Raw genomic sequence first — 22108 nt, 5'->3', positions numbered from 1 at the left:
GAATAATTAGATGGATCCAGTGATCCCTAGTAACATTCAGATTATCTGTCTAAACTGGTCTCCAGACCCAAAGGACCATTGTGCTGGGCACTGCTGGGGCCTTTCCATTGGCTTCAGGGGTCTGTGGTGGAGACAATGCAGGCTCCTGCCCCTGCCTTTGACTCACAGGGTTTATTTAAAAGGTTGAATGACAACAAACAGGCCCCTGTGGGCTGGAATTGGAGAGGCTGAGGACCGGCTCAAGTCAACTACACTTGACAATGCTGTAATGGCCCGTGGTAAGTGGCCCCATTAAAAGATCTGCTCCACAAGGCTCTGGGGCCTTTGCAGGCCTGGCGGCATCTGCAAGACAAAGCCAGAGAGATGGCCCAGCAGGGGAGAACTGGGCTCTGCTCAGGTGGGAAAGGTGGTATTTAGAGGCCAGGAGAAACAGGCCTGGGCTGCTGGCCAGACACCAAGTGCCGGGTGCTGGAATCAGGCTGGGCGGTGTAAATGCTCTGGAGTGAAGGGGATTGGGGGGGGTGACCCCTGGGATCACTATGTAAGCAGCACATCATGTTTGGGGAGCTGGTTGTAACCCCAAGGTCAGTATGTAACCAGAGCACTGAGTGGATGGGGGGGCGGCTGGTTGTAACCCCTGGGTCAGTGTGTAACCAGCGCACCTGGTGGGTGTGGGGGGACTGGTTATAACCCCAAGGTCAGTATGTAACCAGCGCACCTAGGAGGTGTGTGTGGGGGGCTGGGTGTAACCCCTGGGCCAGTGTGTAACCAGCTCACCTGGGGGTGTGTGTGTGGGGGGGGCTGGGTGTAACCCCGGGGTCAGTGTGTAACCAGCGCCCCTGGGGGTGTGTGTGGGGGGGGCTGGGTGTAACCCCGGGGTCAGTGTGTAACCAGCGCACCTGGGGGTGTGTGTGTGCGGGGGGGCTGGGTGTAACCCCGGGGTCAGTGTGTAACCAGCGCACCTGGGGGTGTATGTGTGCGGGGGGGCTGGGTGTAACCCCGGGGTCAGTGTGTAACCAGCGCACCTGGGGGTGTGTGTGTGCGGGGGGGCTGGGTGTAACCCCGGGGTCAGTGTGTAACCAGCGCACCTGGGGGTGTGTGTGTGCGGGGGGGCTGGGTGTAACCCCGGGGTCAGTGTGTAACCAGCGCACCTGGGGGGGCGTGGGGGGGGGCTGGGTGTAACCCCGGGGTCAGTGTGTAACCAGCGCCCCTGGGGGTGTATGTGGGGGGGGCTGGGTGTAACCCCGGGGTCAGTGTGTAACCAGCGCACCTGGGGGTGTGTGTGTGCGGGGGGGCTGGGTGTAACCCCGGGGTCAGTGTGTAACCAGCGCACCTGGGGGTGTGTGTGTGCGGGGGGGCTGGGTGTAACCCCGGGGTCAGTGTGTAACCAGCGCACCTGGGGGTGTGTGGGGGGGGGGCTGTCCCAGGAGCACCTGCCGGACTCGGACATCCGTGGGCAGTGTCAGGCGGGGGCGCCCGGCTCGCTGCCCGATCCCTGCGGCCTCCCCGAGCTGCTTGTCCCCGCGCCCCCCCAGCTCTGCCCCGCTCGGGGCACTTGGACCCTTGTCCGAGCGGGGGCCCCTCTCCAGGGCAGCCGCTTCTCTTCGCGGCCCCCTCCCCTGACAAGCGCTTCCCCCCTCCCCTGGCCCCTCCCCCCACCCCCGTATCCCCGGCGGGGTCCCCCGGCGCCGGGCCGGGCTGTCACAACGCGCCGGGGGCCATAAATCACGGCGGGCGGCTGCCCCCCCCCCCGCGCCCTCCCTCCGTCCCTCCCTCGGCGGCGGGGCGGGGCGGGGACCGGCGCAGGCCATTTGAGCGCCGCGCGGCGGCCCCGCGGCAGCCTCCGGCCCCTGCCCGCCGCCAGCATGGAGCGCCGGGCGCTGGCGCTGCTCGCCTGCCTGCTGCTGCTGCTGGCGCTGCCCCGCTCCGAGGGTGAGTGCGGGGCCCGCCGGGGCGCGGTGTGTGTGTGAGCCCCTCGCCCCCCCCCGCCGGCCGGGACCCCCTTCCCCTGCCCTGGGCCGGGACGCGGCGCGTGGCCCCCCGCCCCGCCGAGCGGATCGCTGCGCTGCGCTGCGCTGCGCGGCCGGCGGAGAGGCGGGTGGGGGGGGGAACCAGGGCTCCGATCCTGGCGCCAGGCGCCTCCGCGGGCCGAGCCGCCCTGGAGTTGAAGGGGGCGGGATCGGGCCCCCGGGGCGGGATCGGGGTTAGGCGCCGGGGTGGGGGGCAGAGAGTCCAACCCCCACCCCCCCCAGCTCCGGGTCTGCTGCAGCCTGGACCCATGGAGGCGCGGGCCCCCCAGCCCCTGCCGCACCTGGCGCTGGGGAGAGGGCGAGCGGGGAGGGAAACGCTCCTGCTCTGGAGCAGCCTGGCTGCTGCCCGGCGCCTTGCCCGGGTGATGCAGCGGGGGAGCGGAGCCCGGGGGCGCACCCAGCTCTCCCGGGGGCGCATCCACTCAGCTGGAGGTTTGCCTGGTTTTACAACCGGCTGCCTCAGAGCACCCGTCAAGCCAGCGCCATCCAGCCGTTGTCCCCGCTGCTGCACGCGCCTCCCGCTGCACGGTGAGCCCGACGGGTCGAGTCCCGTTCATCCCGCCGGTGCGAAGAGGGGAGGAAACCTGCCCGTTGGCAGCTGCCGCCCGCGGGGGAATTTTGCACGTGTTTGCGAGGCGCTGGGCAGCGGCCGGTGGAAGTTGGTGGGATGCAAAACGCGCGGGACTCCTGCAAAGGGCGCAGGAAGCTGGGCAGGTGGAGCGGCCCTTGTGTGGAGACCTCAGCTCAGCTTCGAGCCGTGCTTCGCAGCCGCTGGGCCACCTTCGGGGGATGCAGAGAAGCCTGGGGGCGCTTTGTAAACCAAGGGCGAGGAGCGCGGGCTTCGCCAGCGGAGGGGGGTGCGGGGCTCGGGGATTGCTTTTGTCCACTCAGGGACCACCGAGCAGACACCCCCTTCTCGCTGGGTTAAAGGGCAGCGTTGGCTCATGCCCTGTGGAAGTGGCGCTCGAAGCCCCCGGCCCCTGCAGGAGCACCTGGGGTAGAGCTGGAGTTGGGGCTGCCCCGCAGGGTGTCTCTGGGGTGCTGCCTGCAGTGGGTCATGGCTCCCTGCTCAGCCTGCCCTTGTCACTTACTCAGCTGGTTTTTGATCTGTGGTGCAAACTGGCTACAGCAGAGGGGTCAGTGTCCTGGTAACAGAGTCACCCTGGGGTGCCCCTGGCTGTCCTTACCCAGGCAACCGCCACTGCCTTCTCTCCCACGTCTAGCGCTGCGCAGAGGCGTGTTTGTAGGGCTGCAGACATCGGGAGTCGGGGCTGGTCTCCCTGGGGAAGCGATAGGCTCAGGTGGGAATTTAAGCCGCTGTTAACTCCTGTGCGGATACCACGTTCCAGCAGGAGAGGTCGTTCTGGGAAGCTCCTCTGCGTGTGTGTTTGGAAGGGGTTTAAGCCAGCGCGGGGAAAGCAGTGTGGATGAGAGAGCCACCTGGAGAGCGGGATGGGTTTAGTTCAGTGCTTGTGGTTGTGGTGCTGTAACTGGTACAACTCCCCCACGGCTTTCCTGCCCGCTGTCAGAGCCCAGAGGGGAGCAGGCTGGGTTTTACTGTGGGCTGAGCAAGGAGCGCTCAGCCCTGGCCCCACCGGGCCAGCTGGGGGTCCTCCGCTGAGGATTTTACAGGGAGCTAAAGAGGGTTTGGAACTGGACGGGGTAAACTGCAGCTCCAGGCAGATGTAACCCACCTGCTGTGATCTGCTAGCAGGGTAGAGCAGGAGTCAGGAGCTGGTCTCCCTGGCTGTGGGCTTGGCGTCTTGTGCTGCTCCCTACGCATGGATCAGAGCAGATGTGTGCGGGGAAGAGGGAGGTCCAGGTCCAGGTCCAGGTCCTGCTGCAGGAGCGCCCAGGGGTTCAAAGGATGGTGCTGATGTGTTATTGAGCTCACTGCAGCAGCACAGCTGTCCTGGTAAAGAGTCGCTTGTCTCACTGACCGCAGGGGAGAGCGGCCGGCCTGCCTCTCAGTGGAGACTTGCCCTGGTGCGTGCCCCTCTGGAGTGAGGAGGATTGCTCCGGGGAGTCCTGGCCGTGCTAGGCTGGAGCACTAGCAGGGCAGCTGCAGGCAGAGGTCCCCTGGCTTCCCAGGGCTGGTGCGGAGAGCTGACCTGCTGCAGGTTCTGCCCACTCCCTGGGCACCTTGAAATCCCTCCTGCAGTGAGGTGGCGCTTTTACAGAAAGAGCTGGTTTAAGGCTGTCGGGGGCATGTTGTCCAGGCTCCCTTTGCAATTGGTGCTCCGGGGGTCATAGCACTGTCAGCCAGTAGATGTTTGCAGGCAGCCAGGAGAACCCCCCGATTCACTCAATGGGATGAACGCTGCGGGCACACTGACACACAGGCGTTTCACACCAGCCTCCACGGTCCTGACACACTGCCCCAGATTCTGACCACCAGAGTGAACGGGGAGGATCCTGCTGAGATCAGTGGAGATACTGTGTGTTTGTTCCCACGGTTGCTCTGAAGAGGGGATGTGGGGATCAGGCTCTGGCACCTACAATCTCCTAACAGTTGCTTGGGATGCGGATTTTCCTAAAATTTCCTCCTTAAGGAGCCAGCGGCGGCGAGGTGTTGTGCCTGGGCTGTGTGTTTGAGCGTACATGGAGAGAAGGGTCAGGCAGGGTCTAGTGTTTGCAGATCAGGTGCAGTTTGCCTGGCTGCTTCTTTTTTGACCTTCCCAGACAGCCAGTGAAGGAATGTGCAGCTTGCATGGGGTTCAAAGCCCCTCTCTGTTCCTTAGCAGAATCACACAGAATCACAGGGCTTGAAGGGACCTCAGGAGGTCATCTAGTCCAGCCTCCTGCTTCAAGCAGGATCAACCCCCACTAAGTCATCCTTGTCCAGCCGGGACTTAAAAACCTCAAGGGATGGAGATTCCACCACCTCTCTAGGCAATGCATTCCAATGCTTCACCACCCGCCTGGTGAAGTAGTTTTTCCTAATATCTAACCTACACCTCTCCCTCTTCAACTTCAGACCATTACTCCTTGTTCTGCCATCTGACACCACTGAGAACAGTTTCTCACCCTCCTTTTTAGAACTCCCATTCAGGAAGTTGAAGGCTGCTATTAAATCACCTCTAAGTCTTCTCTTCTGTAAACTAAACAAGCCCAAATCCCTCAGCCTGTCCTCATAGGTCTTGTGCTCCAGACCCTTAATCATTTTTGTTGCCCTTCGCTAAACCTGCTCCAGCAAATCCACATCCTTTTTATACTGGGGGCGCCCAAAACTGGACACAATATTCCAGATGTGGCCTCACCAGTGCCGAATAAAGAGGAATAACTACTTCTCTAGATCTGCTCGAAATGCTCCTCCTAATGCACCCCAGTATGCTGTTAGCCTTCTTGGCTACAAGGGCACACTGTTTACCCATATCCAGCATTTCATCCACCATAACCCCTAGGTCCCTTTCCATGGTACTGCTGCTGAGCCAGTTGGTCCCCAGCCTGTAACAATGCTCGGGATTCTTCTGCCTCAGGTGCTGCCTTTGAGGGCAGCTTTGTTTGGGTACCAAATGCTGCTGTGTAGCAAAACAAGCAGAGAGAGGGAAGGCAGTGCTGACTTCAACTCCTTTGGAGTTGGATGTGTCCCCGGATCCGGTGCCAAACTTCATGGATCACGACCTTCCTAGGAACAAGCTGCCCTCAAAGAGCTCCCGGTCGGTGACAGAAGAGCCGCCTAGTGGCTGGGATATGGGTGGGAATCCCCTGCAAGGTCCAGAGAAGCAATCACACTTTTCGCAGTGCACGTGCTGGGGGCAGGGTAATGCAGTGCCTCCAGCCGTCACTGGGGGCTCAGCCCAGAGACAGAGGTGAGGATCAGCCCCGGAGTGAGTTGTGCTGCCCTGCACACCTGTGCCCATTGGTTTTCGCCCTGTGGAAGTGGGGTGTTTGGAATGGCTGGGGTTGTGTCACGTGCGGGAATTTCTGGCTCCACGCTGGAACCATGCTGAGCTGGTGATGCCCTGTCGCCCCTGGCAGCAGGTAATCTGCAGCATGAGCACAGGCCAGGCTGTGTGGCTGGACCCTGGGAACGCTCCCAAAAGCCTGGTGTGATGGGTCTCGGATCAGTTCCCAGCCAGCAGCTCACACCTGGCTTGTTTTGGTTTGGAGTTCTTGGAATCCCTGGCTTTCTGCTGCCTACCTTCTAATCTGACCTCGGGGCAGAATCGTTTGGTAAGAATAACAGGGCAGACAAGTGCCTCACTCTTCTGGCCTTTATCTGGTCTAATTACCAGCAGGGGCTCAGCACAATTGAGTGGCTCCTTCGTCTAATCTCTTCTCCATTTCTTAGGGTCTAGTTTCTCACCCCTTCCTTTGTCTTCTCAACTCCCAAGCTGGCAGATTAGAGGGCCCCCAGTGGGAATGGGAGAGGGGTTTGACACACTGCTCCTGAACCACAGCTGTTCCCTGTCCCTCTTCCTCTCCCTGTTGTCTTCATGCCCACCTGGGCGAGGAACTGCAAGGGCCACCTGTCTGCGGGTCGGCACCATTCCTAAGGGCAGACGAGTAATGCGTGTCCTTTTTATCGCTGTGTCCCACAGAGAAACCCGTCAGCCTGACCTACCGATGCCCCTGCCGGTTCTACGAGAGCAACGTGGCGAAAGCCAACATCAAGCACCTCAAAATCCTGACCACCCCCAACTGCTCGCTGCAGATTGTGTAAGTTGCCGGGCATATTTTAAGGCTTTGCTTGGCCTCAGATGGCCAGCTGGGCAAGGAAGCGAGCTCCCAACCATTGTCACAGTTGAGGCTATCTCTATATGTTGCCCCAACCTAGGTGTGTGTGGTGCCCAGCCTCTTCTGCAAGGTACTGAGTCGAGGAAGTAGGTGAATTTCAGTTAACATGTTTCCTCAGTGGAAGATTAACCCTTTTCAGGAAAAAATAATCGTTTTTGTGGCTACAGGGTTGGGAGGGATTCGTCTTTTTGTATTTTGGTTTGTGATGACACCCTCCCCCCCGATTCCCAAATGTTACAAATGTAGATTAAAAACCCTTCAACTTAAAAAAACTTCTTGCAAATTTTCATGGGGAAAAATTCATTGACCTGGCAGCCCCCGTGCCGAGGAGCCTCAGCTCCTGTGGGAAGCACGACTATCCCGGGGGCTGGACTTGACCTCCAGAGGCCTCTTCCAGCCCTGGGATTCCATGATTCTATGATCAGGTCCACTCCGCAGGGTCTGATCACTGGTGCTCAGCTCCTGTTACGCTCAACAGTTCAGGGTGTGGGTCTGTGTATGTCCCTTTAAAGTGCAGGTGGAGACCTGCAAAAATCTCTTCATTTTTGCATGCGAAAACCCCATTAGATTTCATCCACTTTCTCAAAAATCCACCTATTTAGTCATATTTATTTTCACGTAAAAATATACATGCCTTAAAAAAAATCCAAGCTGAGTAAATCCCAGGCAGTTTCCTGCATGACTCTTGCCTTACACTTTTTTGGTGCAGGTCAACAGACATTTCAGTCCAAACGGAGAAATAACTTGCTCTTCCTGAAAACGGCAGAAATGTGGTGGGTTGTGTATTTTGCCAGCTGTGTCTAGCTCTGTGTCTGACGAGCTGCACTGCTTGGATTTGCGCTGTTCTGGGAATGACTAGCACACATCGTGAGAGTCAGGAGAGGCCTCTGGGGAAGGCTTTGGGGGGATTTGGACTGAGCTGAAGTCGTTGCAACAATATGAGAGAACTTGAAGATTGGATGTAATATGCATTTTTTTCTCTTGATGAACATGAGAGCGAAGGAATTAGAGATGGTAAAGAGCATGACGCGCGGAAATGAAAAAAACTTGTTTTCTTTCCCCCCAGTGGGGTTTGAATATGTTTATTGTTTGCAGCATATTGTAACTTCTACAGAACAGATGGTCCAATTCATGCCCCGCCCCCCCCAGTTGTTTAGGAAAGAGGTGTACCTGAAACAGATCCCTCCATGTGAACGCCCCAGAATTTTGGTGATCTCTGCATCTTGGCCCCAACTTTTCTTAGCCGCAGAAATTTAAGAAAAACTCAACAACCCGTACCATAAATGCTAATGTCTAAAAATCCATTAGAGCTGATTTTTATCTTCAATTTGAACTCAGCTGCAGTGTGGCTCGCTTTGTTCTGGAGGGTGGATGTGAGTAATTTAAATAAGTAATCAAAGCTGTTTACTTTGGAATCCATCATTTTTAAGGACTGGAACATCTAATTGGAATTCCGTATTATGGACTGATGGAACGATCCTGTGGTTTTTCTTACCCAAGCCAAATTCCTCTTGATGTCAAAGGCAATTTTGCCTTAGCAAATTGTAGAGGAATCTGTCTTCGTCTTGAAATACTCTGCACCCGGAGTGTGGTTATTTGTGCTTCGCATTTGTTACTCTCCGATACAAATCCAGTTCTGCAGTCCCCATGGGAAGGCAATGGCTCACTGTGTTCTCACTTTGCACTACTACCACGTCACTGAATGTGGTGGGGGAGACTTGATTCACCCCGGTGTAAGTGGGATCAGAGCCAGGCCCAATGCATACTCTGCTGGAGTAAGGACTGCAGGATCGGGTCCACAGCGGTACGGTCAGGACAAGGGTATTCACCTGACTTCAGAACTAGTCACATTTTACAGCCTCCTATTTCAACCAGGTGGGGAGCACTTTTTCCTCCCGCCGAGATCGCTCTGATTGATGTGTATGCTTTACTCAAGCATTTCAGAAGCCAGCCTCACATCAGTGAGACTGAGTTGCTTAAAGTTAAGCAGGTGCTGAAATGATCGAAGATGTTCGCCGAGCTTAACAATTGTTAATGAGAAATGTTTTGTTGCTAAACGAAGTAACATCATCGGTAAGAGATCCTCTAAAACCAGTCTTTATGCCAGTCCCTTCCCATAGTCCTTATCAGTCATTAGTTCTTAGTCTTGATTAGGACTAAGGGAAAGAACTGTGTAAACACTGGTTTTAGAGGCTCTCTCACTAGGCACCGATGATGTTACTTCGTTTAGTAACAAAACGTTTGTCATTAAAAATCATTAAGCTCGGCAAACATTTAAAATTATTAAATGGAACTTCCCAAGGTGCCTGTTTTGACTCTTGTTTTAACATGCTGAAATGCTTTGTTGGAGCGGGGCCAAGGTTCCCTCTAATTTTGTCCATCAATGGCAGAATAAATTTTGTGTGTCCCATGATGTGTGGATGTGCACCACCAAGAGAACCCTGCGCTGCCAGCTCTGGGTGCTCTGCTAATCAGTTGGGAGGCACCTAAATGTCTCCCGGGTGGCCACCCAAGCACTCAGTTTACAGGGACCACGGATCAGGGCTACTGTGCTCAGTACCTGGCAGGATTGAGTCTTTAAGGAGGAGGAGAACTTGGCCTGTCTACCTTAATGCACGGTCATACCTGTTATTGCCTCTACAACTTATTGCCAGCCCTGTTAGCGTTGCATTGGTGGGCCTGATCCTGCAAGATGCTGAGCATCTTCTGCAGATCCCCAGTGCCCCTCAGCTCCCACTGTCCTCAGCGCTTGGAACAGCGACTCAGCGCCTGGCGTTTCAGAGCTTTACCACACAAGCCAGTGCGAGGCGAGTTTCCAGAGGCAGAGTTTGGTTCAGATAGGCATCCAGCAGGTTGGATCCTTATCTGTACCGTATTTAATCTAAACCTCCTGAGTCTGCAAATGTGGGGAGGAAATTTCATGAGAACAGGCATTCTCATGAGATTTCTGGAACGTCCGTTTCCAGCGCTGATTGGAAGAGACACGAGAGAACGCTCCTCTCTGATAACTCGGCATTTCCAGTTCTTTCCCTGCCTGCAGGCCCCAAGTTCAACGCCATCGGAGAATTAGAAATCAAAAATGAACAGAGGAATTTTTAGATCTTCCCTAAGGTCCAGTCTGGTTTCTGTTCTAAAACTGGGTGAAAGTTCGGGGTTGGACTGAGCGTGCGGCAAGGGTCAGGGGTGCGCGTTAATTAAGCTGTTGCAGGCAGCGGTTGCTTATCAGTTTTTTCCAAATGGAATGCAGCTCCCACATGCCTGCACTGACAGCAATGCGGATGCTGCTAGTAAAGTCCGGAGAATCAATTCTTTTCCTCGCTCGTGCCCATTCAACCCAATAGCTGCCAAATAACCGGACTCGGCCAAAGAGCTGCGTGCTGCTGGCTGTTCAATGGGGCGAGAAGTCCTGCAGCACCTTACAGACTAACAGGTATATCAGGGCGTCCGCTTTCGTGGGTAAAACCCACATCATCAGGTGGACTGGAGTGGAAATACGAAGGCAGGTGCATATGTAAGAAAACCGCTGCCAAAACACAAAAGCAAGTTACTATCCATGGTAAATGAGAGAGACCAAGCAGGGTGACAGTGGCCATTCAGTGTAGCTGATGAGGCCATCGAGGAAAAGGTCTCATGAAAGCATATGCCCTAATAAATCTGTGAGCCTCCAAGGTGCTGCAGGGCTCCTCATTGATTTTGCAGACTCCAGCTAACACGGCTGTCCCTCTGAGACGCTACGAAGGGCCTACATCCCAGCAGTTCCCAATGAAATCAAGGGGGTTATCCCAGACTCACCCTTGGGAAGCTGAGAGCAGAATTCGGTCTCTGCTGTAAGCCGGGGCAGCCCCATGGCCTTCACTAGGATTGTGCAAGCAAATGCGGGGGCCTTCTGTGTAGTGCTGTTCCTTGTCTTCACCCCGTGCCTCTTCTCTTCTCTTCCTGTTGGCAGCGCCAGGCTGAAGAGCAACAGTAAGCAAGTGTGCCTCGATCCCAAGCTCAAGTGGATTCAGGAATACCTGGAAAAAGCGTTAAACAAGTAAGGCGAGAAACGTACGGACTTGCAGCTAACCCACCCTGAGAGCTTAAAGGGTAGAACCTTCAGGGCTGGCTTCAGCCATATGGACTGAGTACCCAGTGAATTCAGGCACTGCTGTGAAGATGGGGTCTGAGTGTATATAAAAACAGGGGGTTGCAGTATCTTTTTTATATCTTACGCTAAGAGATGTGTCAGTATTTGGGGCACGAGGCACCCTAGCCAGTCAGAAGCGGCGTTCCCTCCTTCTCCCTCTTACCAAAAGGGCTGTTCTCCCATGGAAAGTGCCTCCTTCATTCCCTGTTCTGCAGCCAGTCCACAATGAGCTCCAAAGCTTTGCTGGGACAGTAGCTCCGGAATCTCTGTTCCTCTTCACGCTGGGAGTCTGCGTGCACCGGCCCTTGACTGCTAGTGGGGATCGGCCGGCAGGCAGAAATCTCGCCTGGGCCGTTCAGCTTTGCTGAGGCAACAGCGGTTGCTAAGAACAGGCCCTTCTCCAGTCCTGCCAGATGGTAGTGAGCAGCACCTGGTTCATTTGTAGGCCTGTTTTAACTCAGGCACCTCAACGGGGATCTCCTGCTGAGAGTGCTCCCCCGCAGCAGCCAGCCGGGCTCATTAGCAGCCACGCCAATGGGCTGCTGTTGGGTGGGAGCACAGAACAGAGGCCGTCTGTCATTTCCAGGCAAGAAGGGTCTTTGCAGCCTGCCTCGGGTGGGAAGTGAATTAAGGGAAGAGGGGAGGGAGCTCCCTGCCTCGGGAAGGGCGCAGCCCAGGCGGCAGAGCCACAAGGCCTCCTGTGCACACAGACTCCTCAGCTCCTGCCGCATCTCTTTCAGCCGTGCGAATCCTACCCCTGCGCTGCTGCTTTCCGCTGTGCGAGGTGGGGCTGGAATCAGGGCGGTTGCAGAGGGGAAGAAACAGTTCAAGGTGGGAGGGGTCCAAGGCAGGGTTTCCTCTCGCCTTTTCCATCCGGGGCAGAATAAATTTTGTGATGTGCACTGAGGCAAACGTGGATGTGCACCACCAAAGAAAAACACTCTGGCAGCTGGGGGGCGCTCCGCCAATCAGCTGAGCGGCACCTGAATCTCTCACGGGTGGCTGCCCAAGCGCTCAGCTTACAGGAAACACTGGTTAAGGATATTAGGAGGGAATAGCCATAGATGGCGACCCCTCCCCCAGAGGCAGTTAGCCCCCTTTAGGGCTAGGGTGAGGCTACAGAGAGTTGCGGGGGGGGGCGGGAACCCCAATGCAAATCCCAGCTCAGCCTTCCTCCATTGGCCAGCGCTGTGCACCTTCCTTTGCCCCCGGTGCTCTGCCCCTTGGTGGGCTGGCTGGTGGGAGCCTGGCTGCACTGGAGCAGTGCTGGCGTTTGGCTCAGGGTGTACCAAGCGCAGAATGTGGCCTTTCAGATGCAGGCAGCTTCCCCCCGTTGTTGGGTGGCGTTGTGCCTGAGTTCCGCAACGTGCGCCCACATCCGTCTAATCTGAGATGTGTGAGCAGCCCCATTGACAACAGGCAAGAGCTTAGGCCCTTGCTGGACTTGCAGCGCTATCCCACTGGGCGAGCGTCCGCTCCCATCAGTGCGGCCTGGTGCCCTGGGGACGAAGAGCTGAATTTTGGTCTCGGGTCAGATTCTGATCTTACTTACCTGACTGTAAGGCTGAAGCTGCTCTACTGAATTCAGTAGATTTACTCCAGCTTTGCACCAGGGGAACGGGTGAGAACTGGGTTCAGTTAATTGGCACCCAGGAAATTACCACGTCCAAAGCTGATCCACGCAGTCACACCTCCGTGGAGTGTGTTTTTGATATATCTTAATGCACAGCTATGATTTTTTTCCATGCCATGAATGTCAGAGGATATCTATAGTTCATTAAACCTGGCATGTATTTGAATTGGAACCATACCAACGCTGGTAGTTTAAAAACTGATATCCCTATAAACTACTCGCTGCTTGTGAAACACATCAGTATCGATCTCGCCATGTTAATGTAGTTTTTCCATTTCAATCAGCCATATATTATATTTTTTCACTTGTACTGAAATTGTATCACATGTGACTTTACACTCTATGCACCAGCAATAAAAATGGCTAACGGTTTGATGATGCAAAACCCCAACTGTATGTGTATGTGGGAATTTATTTTTCTGGGGACAAACATTCAGATGCCTTGTCAAAGGGGCTCTTGCAAAATTGCTTGAAGTTTACTTTTTTTAGCTTTGGTGTCAAGCAGACTCTGTGCCACTGCTTAAATGCTTTGGTGTTTTCTGTGCTAGCTGTGGGGGATGGAAGGTGTTCAGAAAACAATAGTCTAAAACATGAGTTGAAAAGTGAATGGGTTGGGTTTGATAGTCAAATACCCAGGACGGTTTTCGGTAGAAAAGCATTTTGCTCGCAAATTCTGCTTACCCTTTATTGCTGCTTTGTATTCATTACATGTTCATGTAACATACATCCCAGTGTGCCATTACTAGCTCATTTTAACCACCTTGGGAAGTAGGAGCCCAGATCATCTGCCTGGCTTTAAAGACCACTGCATAACCATGGTAGTCAACATTGTTACACTCACTTCCATTTTGTCAGGCACAGGGGAAGATAGATCTCTCTTGCAACTGCTGACAGCCCAGAATTCCCTTCTTTCAGTAACATACAGGCCCACCCTTGGTAACTCCTCTTCCTCACCCAAGCCCACCTGCGCCCTCTCGGAGTTAGCAGAAGCCAGAATAAAAAGAGGCTGGAGACGCACCTTGCCCCTCCATCTAGCGTTAGCGCAGACCAGAATCCAACCCCTCCTTTAAGCCTGAGATGTTGGAACTCAACGGGCAGGTCTGGTACAAGTGGAAGAGAGAGGAAAGTAAAACAAAGAGGGTTCCCTGGCGTCTGCTGGGGGAGTAAGGGAACTATCAGCTCTCCAGGGGCTGGCGGCAGGGCCGCAAGCTTAGTTCTAGCGCTTCTAAAACGAGTGGCAGCTCTTCCTCATTTGTAAGGGTACTAAGCCAAGGTCCGTATCGCCTGAGGTTCTGCAAGGCACTGGCTCACGCTGGCCCTTTGCCACAGCCTCTTGGTGTCGTCAGGGACAAGTAACTGATGGCCTGAGCCTCTGCTATGCTGTCTTCAGTGGGCGCCGAGGGTGAGAAGTTAGATGACTGGACTTGCTGTGCCTCAGTTTCCCCAGGAGCGGTATAGCGGTAATGATGCTTATCAGCCTCAAAGAGGCGTTAGGAGCCTGAGGCTACCTCTCCCGCACGCTTCTCAGCGGTGTGGAGTGTATGCCCTCGCGTAGCCCCCGAGCGCGGGATTGAGCGGCAGTGCAGATGCAAAGCCCGATGAGTCACGTACGGAGAGGCTGGAGGCGGCAGGTATGTCTGCACGCACGTATCCTGCGCAGCTCCGCATGGACCGCCACTTCCCATCTTCACAGCTGTTTTAGCAGCGCCACAGCCTGCTGCCTCCCTCTGCCCATCGGGGAGCGGCCCGGGGGCAAAGCTCAGCCTTTCCCATGGCTGGCCCCTGGCCCCAGCCTTGCACCGACACAGCTCCCTGCTTTTCACTGCAGTCCACAGTGACCTGTACCCTGGAGTGTGGTGCAGCCGCGTTTGCTGACTGGTGCTTGGACGTAGCTTCGAGCTCCTCCTTGGCCAGAGGCTTTGGGAGTCTTCAGACGGTGATGATTTAGAATGCTGAAGTGGCTTACCCCCGGATGGTCTGGTCCTGGATCTTGCTTCCATCTTGACAGTCACTGTCTGGCAGTATGTGTTACTGTGACCTTGACCCACTTACAGGCCACTGCCCGTTCCCAGAGGAGCGAAAAGGGGTTCTGATGTCATTGCGAATGAGTCCCTTTGTATCTAGTCCATTTCCAAGGAGGCGTCTCCCTCTCTCTCTGATTGTTGGAAGTTAGATTGTTTCCTGATCCTTATAAAAATCAATCGCCCGTGGGGCAAACCTGCTCAGGGTGCCAGTTCCCCGGGGGAAGAATGGCCCAGTGGGTAGGTACTAGTCTGGGGGAAGCCTAGTTTCCCTTCTGCTGTGACCTTGGGTGAGTCCCTGTACACAGGGCAGAAGGGTATGGTCAGTAAAAGATGGTCAGGGTCCCCGAGGTCATGGTAACGTTGGGGTGAGGGCATGGGTGGTCCTTCTCCCAGGGATGGATTTGGGCAAATCGGCCTGGAGGTGATCGGCACGTGATCAAAGAGGACTCATTGTCACGCTGGTAAAATGGCCTGGTTGCATTTACACCGATTGAGGCAATGCAGTTTCTTCATTCAAAGCCAGCTCGAGCAACCAGCTGGAACGTCACCGAGGCGGATTTGCCTGAGGGGTCCCCGCTCTGTGGCGGGGGCTAAGGAGGGCCTGGCTGTGGGGTGTATTAGCACCTGCTTATCGATAGCACTTGTCAGCAGGAGGGCGTTGGGAGTTCACCCTGTTAAAAAGAGATGTGCTTTCATGCAGTGGCCAATTCTAAAACATCCAGGCCCTTTGCCGGTGACATAACAGCACCGCGAGCTGCACCTCTCCATTGGCCCGCTCATGGGCTGGACTTGCTTGTTAACGCTGCACCCAAGGCTGCCAAATATTGTATTTCAGCTTCGTGGTTGAAGAAACGCCCAATGTTTTAATGTCCTCTCGCCTGTGCCGCTCCGTTTATAGCCCTCGGCGGAGGGGAATAACAGTACCTCCTGCATCACTATTGCTTTGCATTTCCCAAATGCCTGATGAACGTCTGCAGCTTCATTCCCAGGATAAGTGCATGGAGAAGGGATTAGCATCCCCCTTTCACAGGTGGGGAAACTGAGGCACGGGGAGCCCTAGGGCAAGCCGGACTCGGCGGCAGGATAAAGATTCAGCTGTTCATGGCTCACGGGCTTGAGCTTTGCCCTTCTGACAACTGACAGTTATAATAACAAGCACCGTCAGTGGATTTGTTATAGATATTTTAAATGGCACAACCAGAATGTCGTTGCACTGTTCCAGCGACCTTCGCTTTTGGATATTAAGCGAAAGCACCGCTTTGCCTGGCACTGTCCAAACGAGGGGCTAGCTACATTCGGGCAGAGGGCTGGATGTGTCCTGATGCAAGTGGGGAATATTCTCCTCTTTGCGGGTGGCAGATCTTGGCTCCCCTCGTTTGCTCTCCCGGCCTGCGTAAAGCGGAGCTGACCGGCGCTCGGGAGGGCAGGCTGGCAGAACCGAAATCTCCCGGGTCATTTTGAGAGGAGAAAATTGCTTCGCTCGTGGTGAAAGTGCCATTGTTAGAATGAGGGCCTGAGGCTCCTGGGCTCGGGGAGCTGAGAGCAGGTCTTGTCTCTGGGTCTCATCCCACTCCTCACTCACTGCTGGGTCGCAGGCTGATTTGCTCAGCTAGGTAACAGCCAGGAAGGGAAAGTGCTTCTGCAGAGCAGGGTGGGCAGGGTTAGCGCTGGAGCTTTATTAAATAGCTTGAGATTAACCCGCAGCTGCTTGCAGAGCAGATCCTCCTCAGCCACGGCCAAGAAAAAGTGCAGCGAACTCCTGAGATCTGCGGGGGGCCAGGCCGTAACGGACCAGCTCTGCGCTCCCGGCAAAGGCAGACACCTGCTTGCTGCCCAGCTCCATAGGGAACTGAGCAGAGCAGGGCGTGGCCTGTGGCCTTTCAGAGCTAGACTCCGCCCACTGGCTCAGAGATGCGGGAATGAGGGCGGGGCAGCATGAGCGGCTGTATCACGCTGCGTGGTCCCTGCACCAGCCCCCTCTGCAGCTCTGTCTGGGTGGAGTGGGGGCCTTAGTGCCGTGCAGTTTGCTACCAGTCTGATCATGGTTTAACCCCATACTGTCCTCACTCCCCCATTCTTTGCCACTGTCTCTTTGCCCCGGTCACAAAGGCCCGAACCGGCCCATCCTTAGCTCGAGACACCCTACTAACTATGATCAGCGCTACCTGCAAAAGTAACCACCAGTGCTGGGTTCAGCACAAAGGAGCCTCCTGCAGGCACCAAGCTGCCTTTGCTTGCGCTTTGACGTGCCATTGAGGCAGCCGGGCCGCGGTAAGTAAGCTCTTTTCCACTGAAAGCAACCTTAATAGTGTTTCACTTTGTTCTTCCTCAACAGGAGGTTCAAGATGTAAGAGGCAAGCAATGTAAGCCGACTACAGGATTTCTTACTGTAGGAGCCAGAAAGCAGATAACCAGTAGTAGGGAGTGAATGCATTTCAGTGTTATCCTGCAGCACAAAGGCAACGCTTCATGCATTTCCAAAGGCTTTTTAAAATTTTTTGCACAAATCGGCTTGCATTGACAGTATGATTTCATGTGTTTTAAAAACTCGATCTTTTCATATGGTTTGGTTGATCACCCCGCACTGGGGGCAGTGATGAATTTAGACTAACCCGCCATTATGATATCATTTCCCTCGCCTGTATCATTTAGCAGTTGCTGTTTGGTTCATGCCATCATCTGAGCGTTTTTACCTAGCAGGAGATGAGCTGTGAGATGCAATTAGATCACGTAATTCCGATTGGTCCCAATGACAACAGCAAAAGCAAGGGGTTTCCTCATTCCCGTACCCAGAGCTGGTCTGCAGCCCGATATTACAGAGGATGCAGGGCCGGAGAGTTACACTGTCGTTGGCCCTTGTGTGATTTTGTGAGTGCACACGCGTGTCAGTGTTTCTGGTCCCCGGCAAGCGGTGCCCCTATCTGCCAGTCAAACAATCTAGTGCCCAGACCTCCTTTGCAGCAAGGTGTCACGCAGGAGATCCGTGTAGTCTCCGTCACCTGCCTGCACCTGTTATTGCTTCTCCTTGATTCCCAGTTCTGGAACCACGTGTAAAGATGCACAAAGTATGAAACGTAGAGGGAAGGTCTCTCGGCAGTGGGGCAATCTCTTTGTTCCACTTTGCATGAGGGATGGGAAAAGCTGGTCCTGGCCAAAGCGGGAGCAGCAAAATATCTATGCTGCCAAAAGAGAAAGAAAGAAAGAAAGAAAGAAAGAAAAAAAAGTCCCTCCTTGTATCTTTAGGTTTGGAGGGGTTTCTTTAAAAGGAATCTTTTCCTTTATGCATAGCTTGTATTCTGGGCATGCCAGGGCTGTTATGCAAGCACCCTCTCCTGTTGCAAGCCATAGGACCAGTCTGTCTACCTCAGGGCTGCCGTATGTTCCTCTTTGGTCGCTGGGGCAAGCTCCGTCTTCTCCTCCGTACGGAAAGATGGGGCTAGCGTAGGATGGGCTTCTCTGGGCCCCAAGTCATCCCATCAGGTCCGAAGCAGAAACCATGCCAGAGCTGCATCTGGAAAGACTGCAGGCGAGCCGGCCCATGGTTTTTTCCCTCCAATGTTGGTGCTGGGAGGCCTTCCGCACCCTCTTTGTAGGTGTTTGGGAAGCAGGGAACCGGCACCACTGAGATTTCAGTCGGTGCAAGGTCGGACTCTCTGGCATTTGTGGAAAGGCAAAAGAGCTTATGTGCCCAAGAAAACCACAGACGGGTGCACCTTCCATATGGTGTGTTTTATCCCCTTGGGGCCTCCTGCTAGAGGCACCTGCAGTTGCCAGTGACTTGGCTGGAGAGTGCAGATCTCTATCAGAGGCAGGAATTACCCTAACATTTTTCAAGAAGCCCTCGGGAAAGAGCCTAATGATTTCCATTCTACCACAATGTATCAACTTTCTCCCTTACCCAGCATTCAGTGACTCCTCATCTCAGCTCCCACTGAGGCCAGTTCAGCTTGAAAGCTCTCCCTGGGGCAGCAGTCTGCTCCATGAATTGCAAAAGGGGTGCGTGCATTGACCGCAACGATAGCCCTTTAAAACACAAAACCAGGTTTGGTGGTGCATAACAGCCCCTTTTAAGCAGGGCAAGCACTGACCTCTTGGGTGACAGAACCAGGCCTGGACAGGCCTTAGTGGGTTACACTGTGTTTCACCCTCCCCTATACCATCTCCCTCCCCTGGCCCCTGCCACCATTAGCCATTATAACTGGTGCCAACCTTAGTGTAGACAGGCCTCTGTAAGCCCTGCCTGGCACCTGTGCAGTGTGCCCCTGCTGGAGACAGAACAGGCAGCAAGGCTGTGCAGCAGCACTGATCATCTGGGTGGAAGGGTATTTGTCAGTTGGAGGGCTGTCCCAGTTGCATAGGGAAGCAGATGTTGTGTGGCAGAAAGGCACACGAATGATCTATTTTATGGGCAATGGGCCAGTGACTCACTGGGATGTTTAAAGGTCCTCTTGTTTGCCTGATAGTATTTGCATCTGCAGCACTGAGCGGGAAACAGAGACAACAAACGGGCAATTTATAGTAGAGAATCAATCCCCGGGCAATTGAAAACTTCTTGCACTACTGCTCGAGTGCATACCAGTCTAGCTAATACTTAATCCTGCTGCGAGGGCAGGGGACTGGACTGGATGACCAGTCCTGCAGTTCTAGGATTCCGGTGTCCCTCTGGGGTTTTAGCATGTTGCAGTGCAGCGGTTTCAGAAATCTGGCTCCACAGAGGTAGATCCGTGATACATTTTGCCTTCTTTTTTTGACTTTCAACCCAAGACACCTGTAGGGGAAGGAAGCAGGGGCACAGGGCAGTGTGGCTGTGGCTGCTCACACGTGACTGGGAGGAGGAAAAAGGGGGGAAAATGCACAGAAATGCTGCCACAAGTGTGAAATGTTCACCGGTGGCTGATATTCTCATTGATGGCCAAAGAATCCCAGGGTAAAAAACCAGCCAGGAAAGCACACATGGTATTTATTTATCACTGTGCCAAGACTTAATTCTAGGAGCTGTGCAACTGTAGTAACTTTAGACACTGATGTCTCGTGTGAGTCCCGCTTGAAAAAGCGCAAAGGAGAATTTTCAGTGCGTTATTAACCCGCATGGTGTTTGAGCTGGGGTGACTTTTTCAACTGCTGGTCCAGCTGAGTGGGGTGTACCTATGTGATCGAATATGCAGGCCGTATGTCATTTCTTGTGGCCATTTTGCCTTTGTAGAGGTCTTGAAGATCTGCTCTGAAAATGTACACAGAACTATGGCAATTACAGCTCCTGGGTGCTTGTGAATGCTCATCTCCAAAATAAAAACTTCACCTTTGCCACCCTCCGGTCGCATAACAGCCTTGTTTGCAAATAACAGTCTTCACCAACCCCCAGAGAAGAAACCACCTACGTCACCCTGGATGGGCTGCATGAATTTTCCAACCTCCAATCTTTGAGAATTCAGTGTTGTCAGAATGTGATGAATACTGTATTTTGTATCACTTTTAAGGGGAGAAAAAAAAAAAAAAAACTTTTCCCAGATAATGTGAAAAAGTTTTTCGGAAAGGCAGCTTTAGGGAGGTATTATATACGTTGTGCTTTTTAAAATAAATTCTTTTTGTATAATTTGAAAATAAACACTTTGAATATCCATGTCAAGTCTTTCGTAGATGTGTATGCACTTGCAATTTTCTTAATAAAATTTATACTCAGATGAAACGTGCACTTTGTTCAATATCAGAAATGGTATGTTCTCCTTCCCTGCACATGCAAACAGGTGTTTACAGTCAGAGGGGCATTTACCTTTGTTCTTTCTTGTTTTCGTAAATTTCCCAATCATGGAATCATAGACTCCTAGGGTGGGAAGAGACCTCAGGAGGTCATCTAGTCCAGCCCCCTGCTTTAAGCAGGATCAACCCCCACTAAGTCCTCCCAGCCAGGACCTTGTCAAGCCGGGACTTAAAAACCTCTAGGGATGGAGAATCCACCACCCCTCTAGGCAACGCATTCCAGTGCTTCACCCCCACCCCCCCGCTAAGGTAGTTTTTCCTAATATCCAACCTCCTTCTGCAAACTTCAGACCATTGCTCCTTGCTCTGCTGTCTGACGCCACTGAGAACAGTTTCTCTCCGTCCTCCATCTCGAGTGATGATCCCCTGAAATCACCCAGACTCAGGCTGGACTGAACATAGGATGCCGAGATGTTGTAAAGTGTCATTAACTTTCTGGATCTGCACTATTTTAAAGTGTAAGTTTCGCACTGATGTGAAGCCCCTCTCAATCCAGGGCCCTCTCCTTCAATCGGACGCAGGGCTGTTGAAAGGGCAACGCCCTGCCTGGGAAAGACTGTCAGGCATTGATGTGTCAGGTGTGTGACACGCTATCAGCATGCGGGAGGGACCAGGATGAGGACAGCACTGCTCCCTTCATCTCCGGGCATGGACGTGACACCTGCTGTTCCAGCAGAGCCAGTTAAGGCATCAAAAACCCACGTCCCACCGTGCCCCTTGTGTGTCAGGTGGAGGGCAGAGCATCAGCTAGCAGCACTGCTCCATGAAAGGGCCTCCAGAGAACTAGGCACACAACTACCTTGGGCCCCTTGGAAAGCCCTAGCTGTTATCTCCAGCTGCTGTGTGTCTGGATGGCATGTAAGCTGCTCCCTGGACACACCTTGACCAGGTCTGCCCCACAATGATCCTTTCAGAGTGACCCCTCCAGGCTCTGCCTCTGACGTGTCCAGCAACCCTCTGCCGTCAACGAGTTTCATTCCACAGGCCTGCTGAGATGGGAGCACTGGCAGAGTGGGGCTGGTAGGTTCGGAACCAGGGAGACGCCTCCAGCCAGGTCCTTGGGAGCTTCGCCCCTGACTTCAGGATAGCTGGGGTCCATTTACGCAGGCATTTACAGGTGCTGGGTGTGATTCCATCCTGCCAGGTTCAGAGTGCAGAGGGAACCAGGCAGCCGCTTGGGAGGGTCACTCCCCCACTCAGCGGCCCTGCCAGCAGACACGGCTTCTCTTCCCCGGCCAGGACGCTGGTACAGTTCCACCAGCCACAGGCAGAAGGGGCCTGGGAATGTCCCATTCCGGCGCAGGCCACATCCCCCGGTGTTTATCAAACCACACAGTGACCCGGCTCCTTGCCAAACACTGCCCCCAGCCATCACAGGAACCTGCCTTGGGCTGGACCCTCCCTCCCTATGGGCCATCTTATGAGTGGCAACAGCTAGTTGAGACCCCACATTTTGTGTGTTACACTTCTCAGAATCACAGGGCTGGAAGGGACCTCAGGAGGTCATCTCCTGTAGCCCCCTACTTCAAGCAGGATCAACCCCTGCTAAGTCATCCCAGCCAGGACCTTGTCCAGCCGGGACTTAAAAACCTCAAGGGATGGAGAATCCACCACCTCTCTAGGCAACGCATTCCAGTGCTTCACCGCCCGCCTGGTGAAGGAGTTTTTCCTAATATCCAACCTACACTCTTCCCTCTTCAACTTCTGACCATTCCTCCCTTGTTCTGCCATTTGACACCACCGAGAACAGTTTCTCACCCTCCTCTTTAGAGCTCCCCTTCAGGAAGTTGAAGGCTGC

The 22108-nt window shown here is 54.2% G+C and overlaps 1 protein-coding gene across 1 annotated transcript; it reads left to right on the top strand.

Moving 5' to 3' along the window:
- The first annotated feature begins 1772 nt into the window (after positions 1–1772).
- Positions 1773–20239, top strand: CXCL12 (C-X-C motif chemokine ligand 12). Its single transcript, XM_074999937.1, has 4 exons — positions 1773–1932; positions 6575–6692; positions 10717–10803; positions 16889–20239. Exons 1-4 carry the CDS (start codon positions 1866–1868, stop codon positions 16902–16904), a joined length of 288 nt encoding a protein of 95 aa, XP_074856038.1. The 5' UTR covers positions 1773–1865; the 3' UTR covers positions 16905–20239.
- The last annotated feature ends 1869 nt before the right edge of the window (positions 20240–22108 follow it).

This window comes from Carettochelys insculpta, chromosome 7, assembly GCF_033958435.1.
Source record: "Carettochelys insculpta isolate YL-2023 chromosome 7, ASM3395843v1, whole genome shotgun sequence".
Classification (NCBI taxonomy): domain Eukaryota; kingdom Metazoa; phylum Chordata; order Testudines; family Carettochelyidae; genus Carettochelys; species Carettochelys insculpta.
This window is presented reverse-complemented; position numbering and strand designations above follow the sequence as displayed.

Excerpts from the sequence above, each read along its gene's own strand:
- CXCL12 (XM_074999937.1), top strand. The coding sequence starts at position 1,866 with ATGGAGCGCCGGGCGCTGGCGCTGCTCGCCTGCCTGCTGCTGCTGCTG. Across the intron at positions 1,933-6,574 it reads GGCGCTGCCCCGCTCCGAGG|AGAAACCCGTCAGCCTGACC; the intron begins GTGAGTGCGGGG and ends TGTGTCCCACAG. Across the intron at positions 6,693-10,716 it reads AACTGCTCGCTGCAGATTGT|CGCCAGGCTGAAGAGCAACA; the intron begins GTAAGTTGCCGG and ends TCCTGTTGGCAG.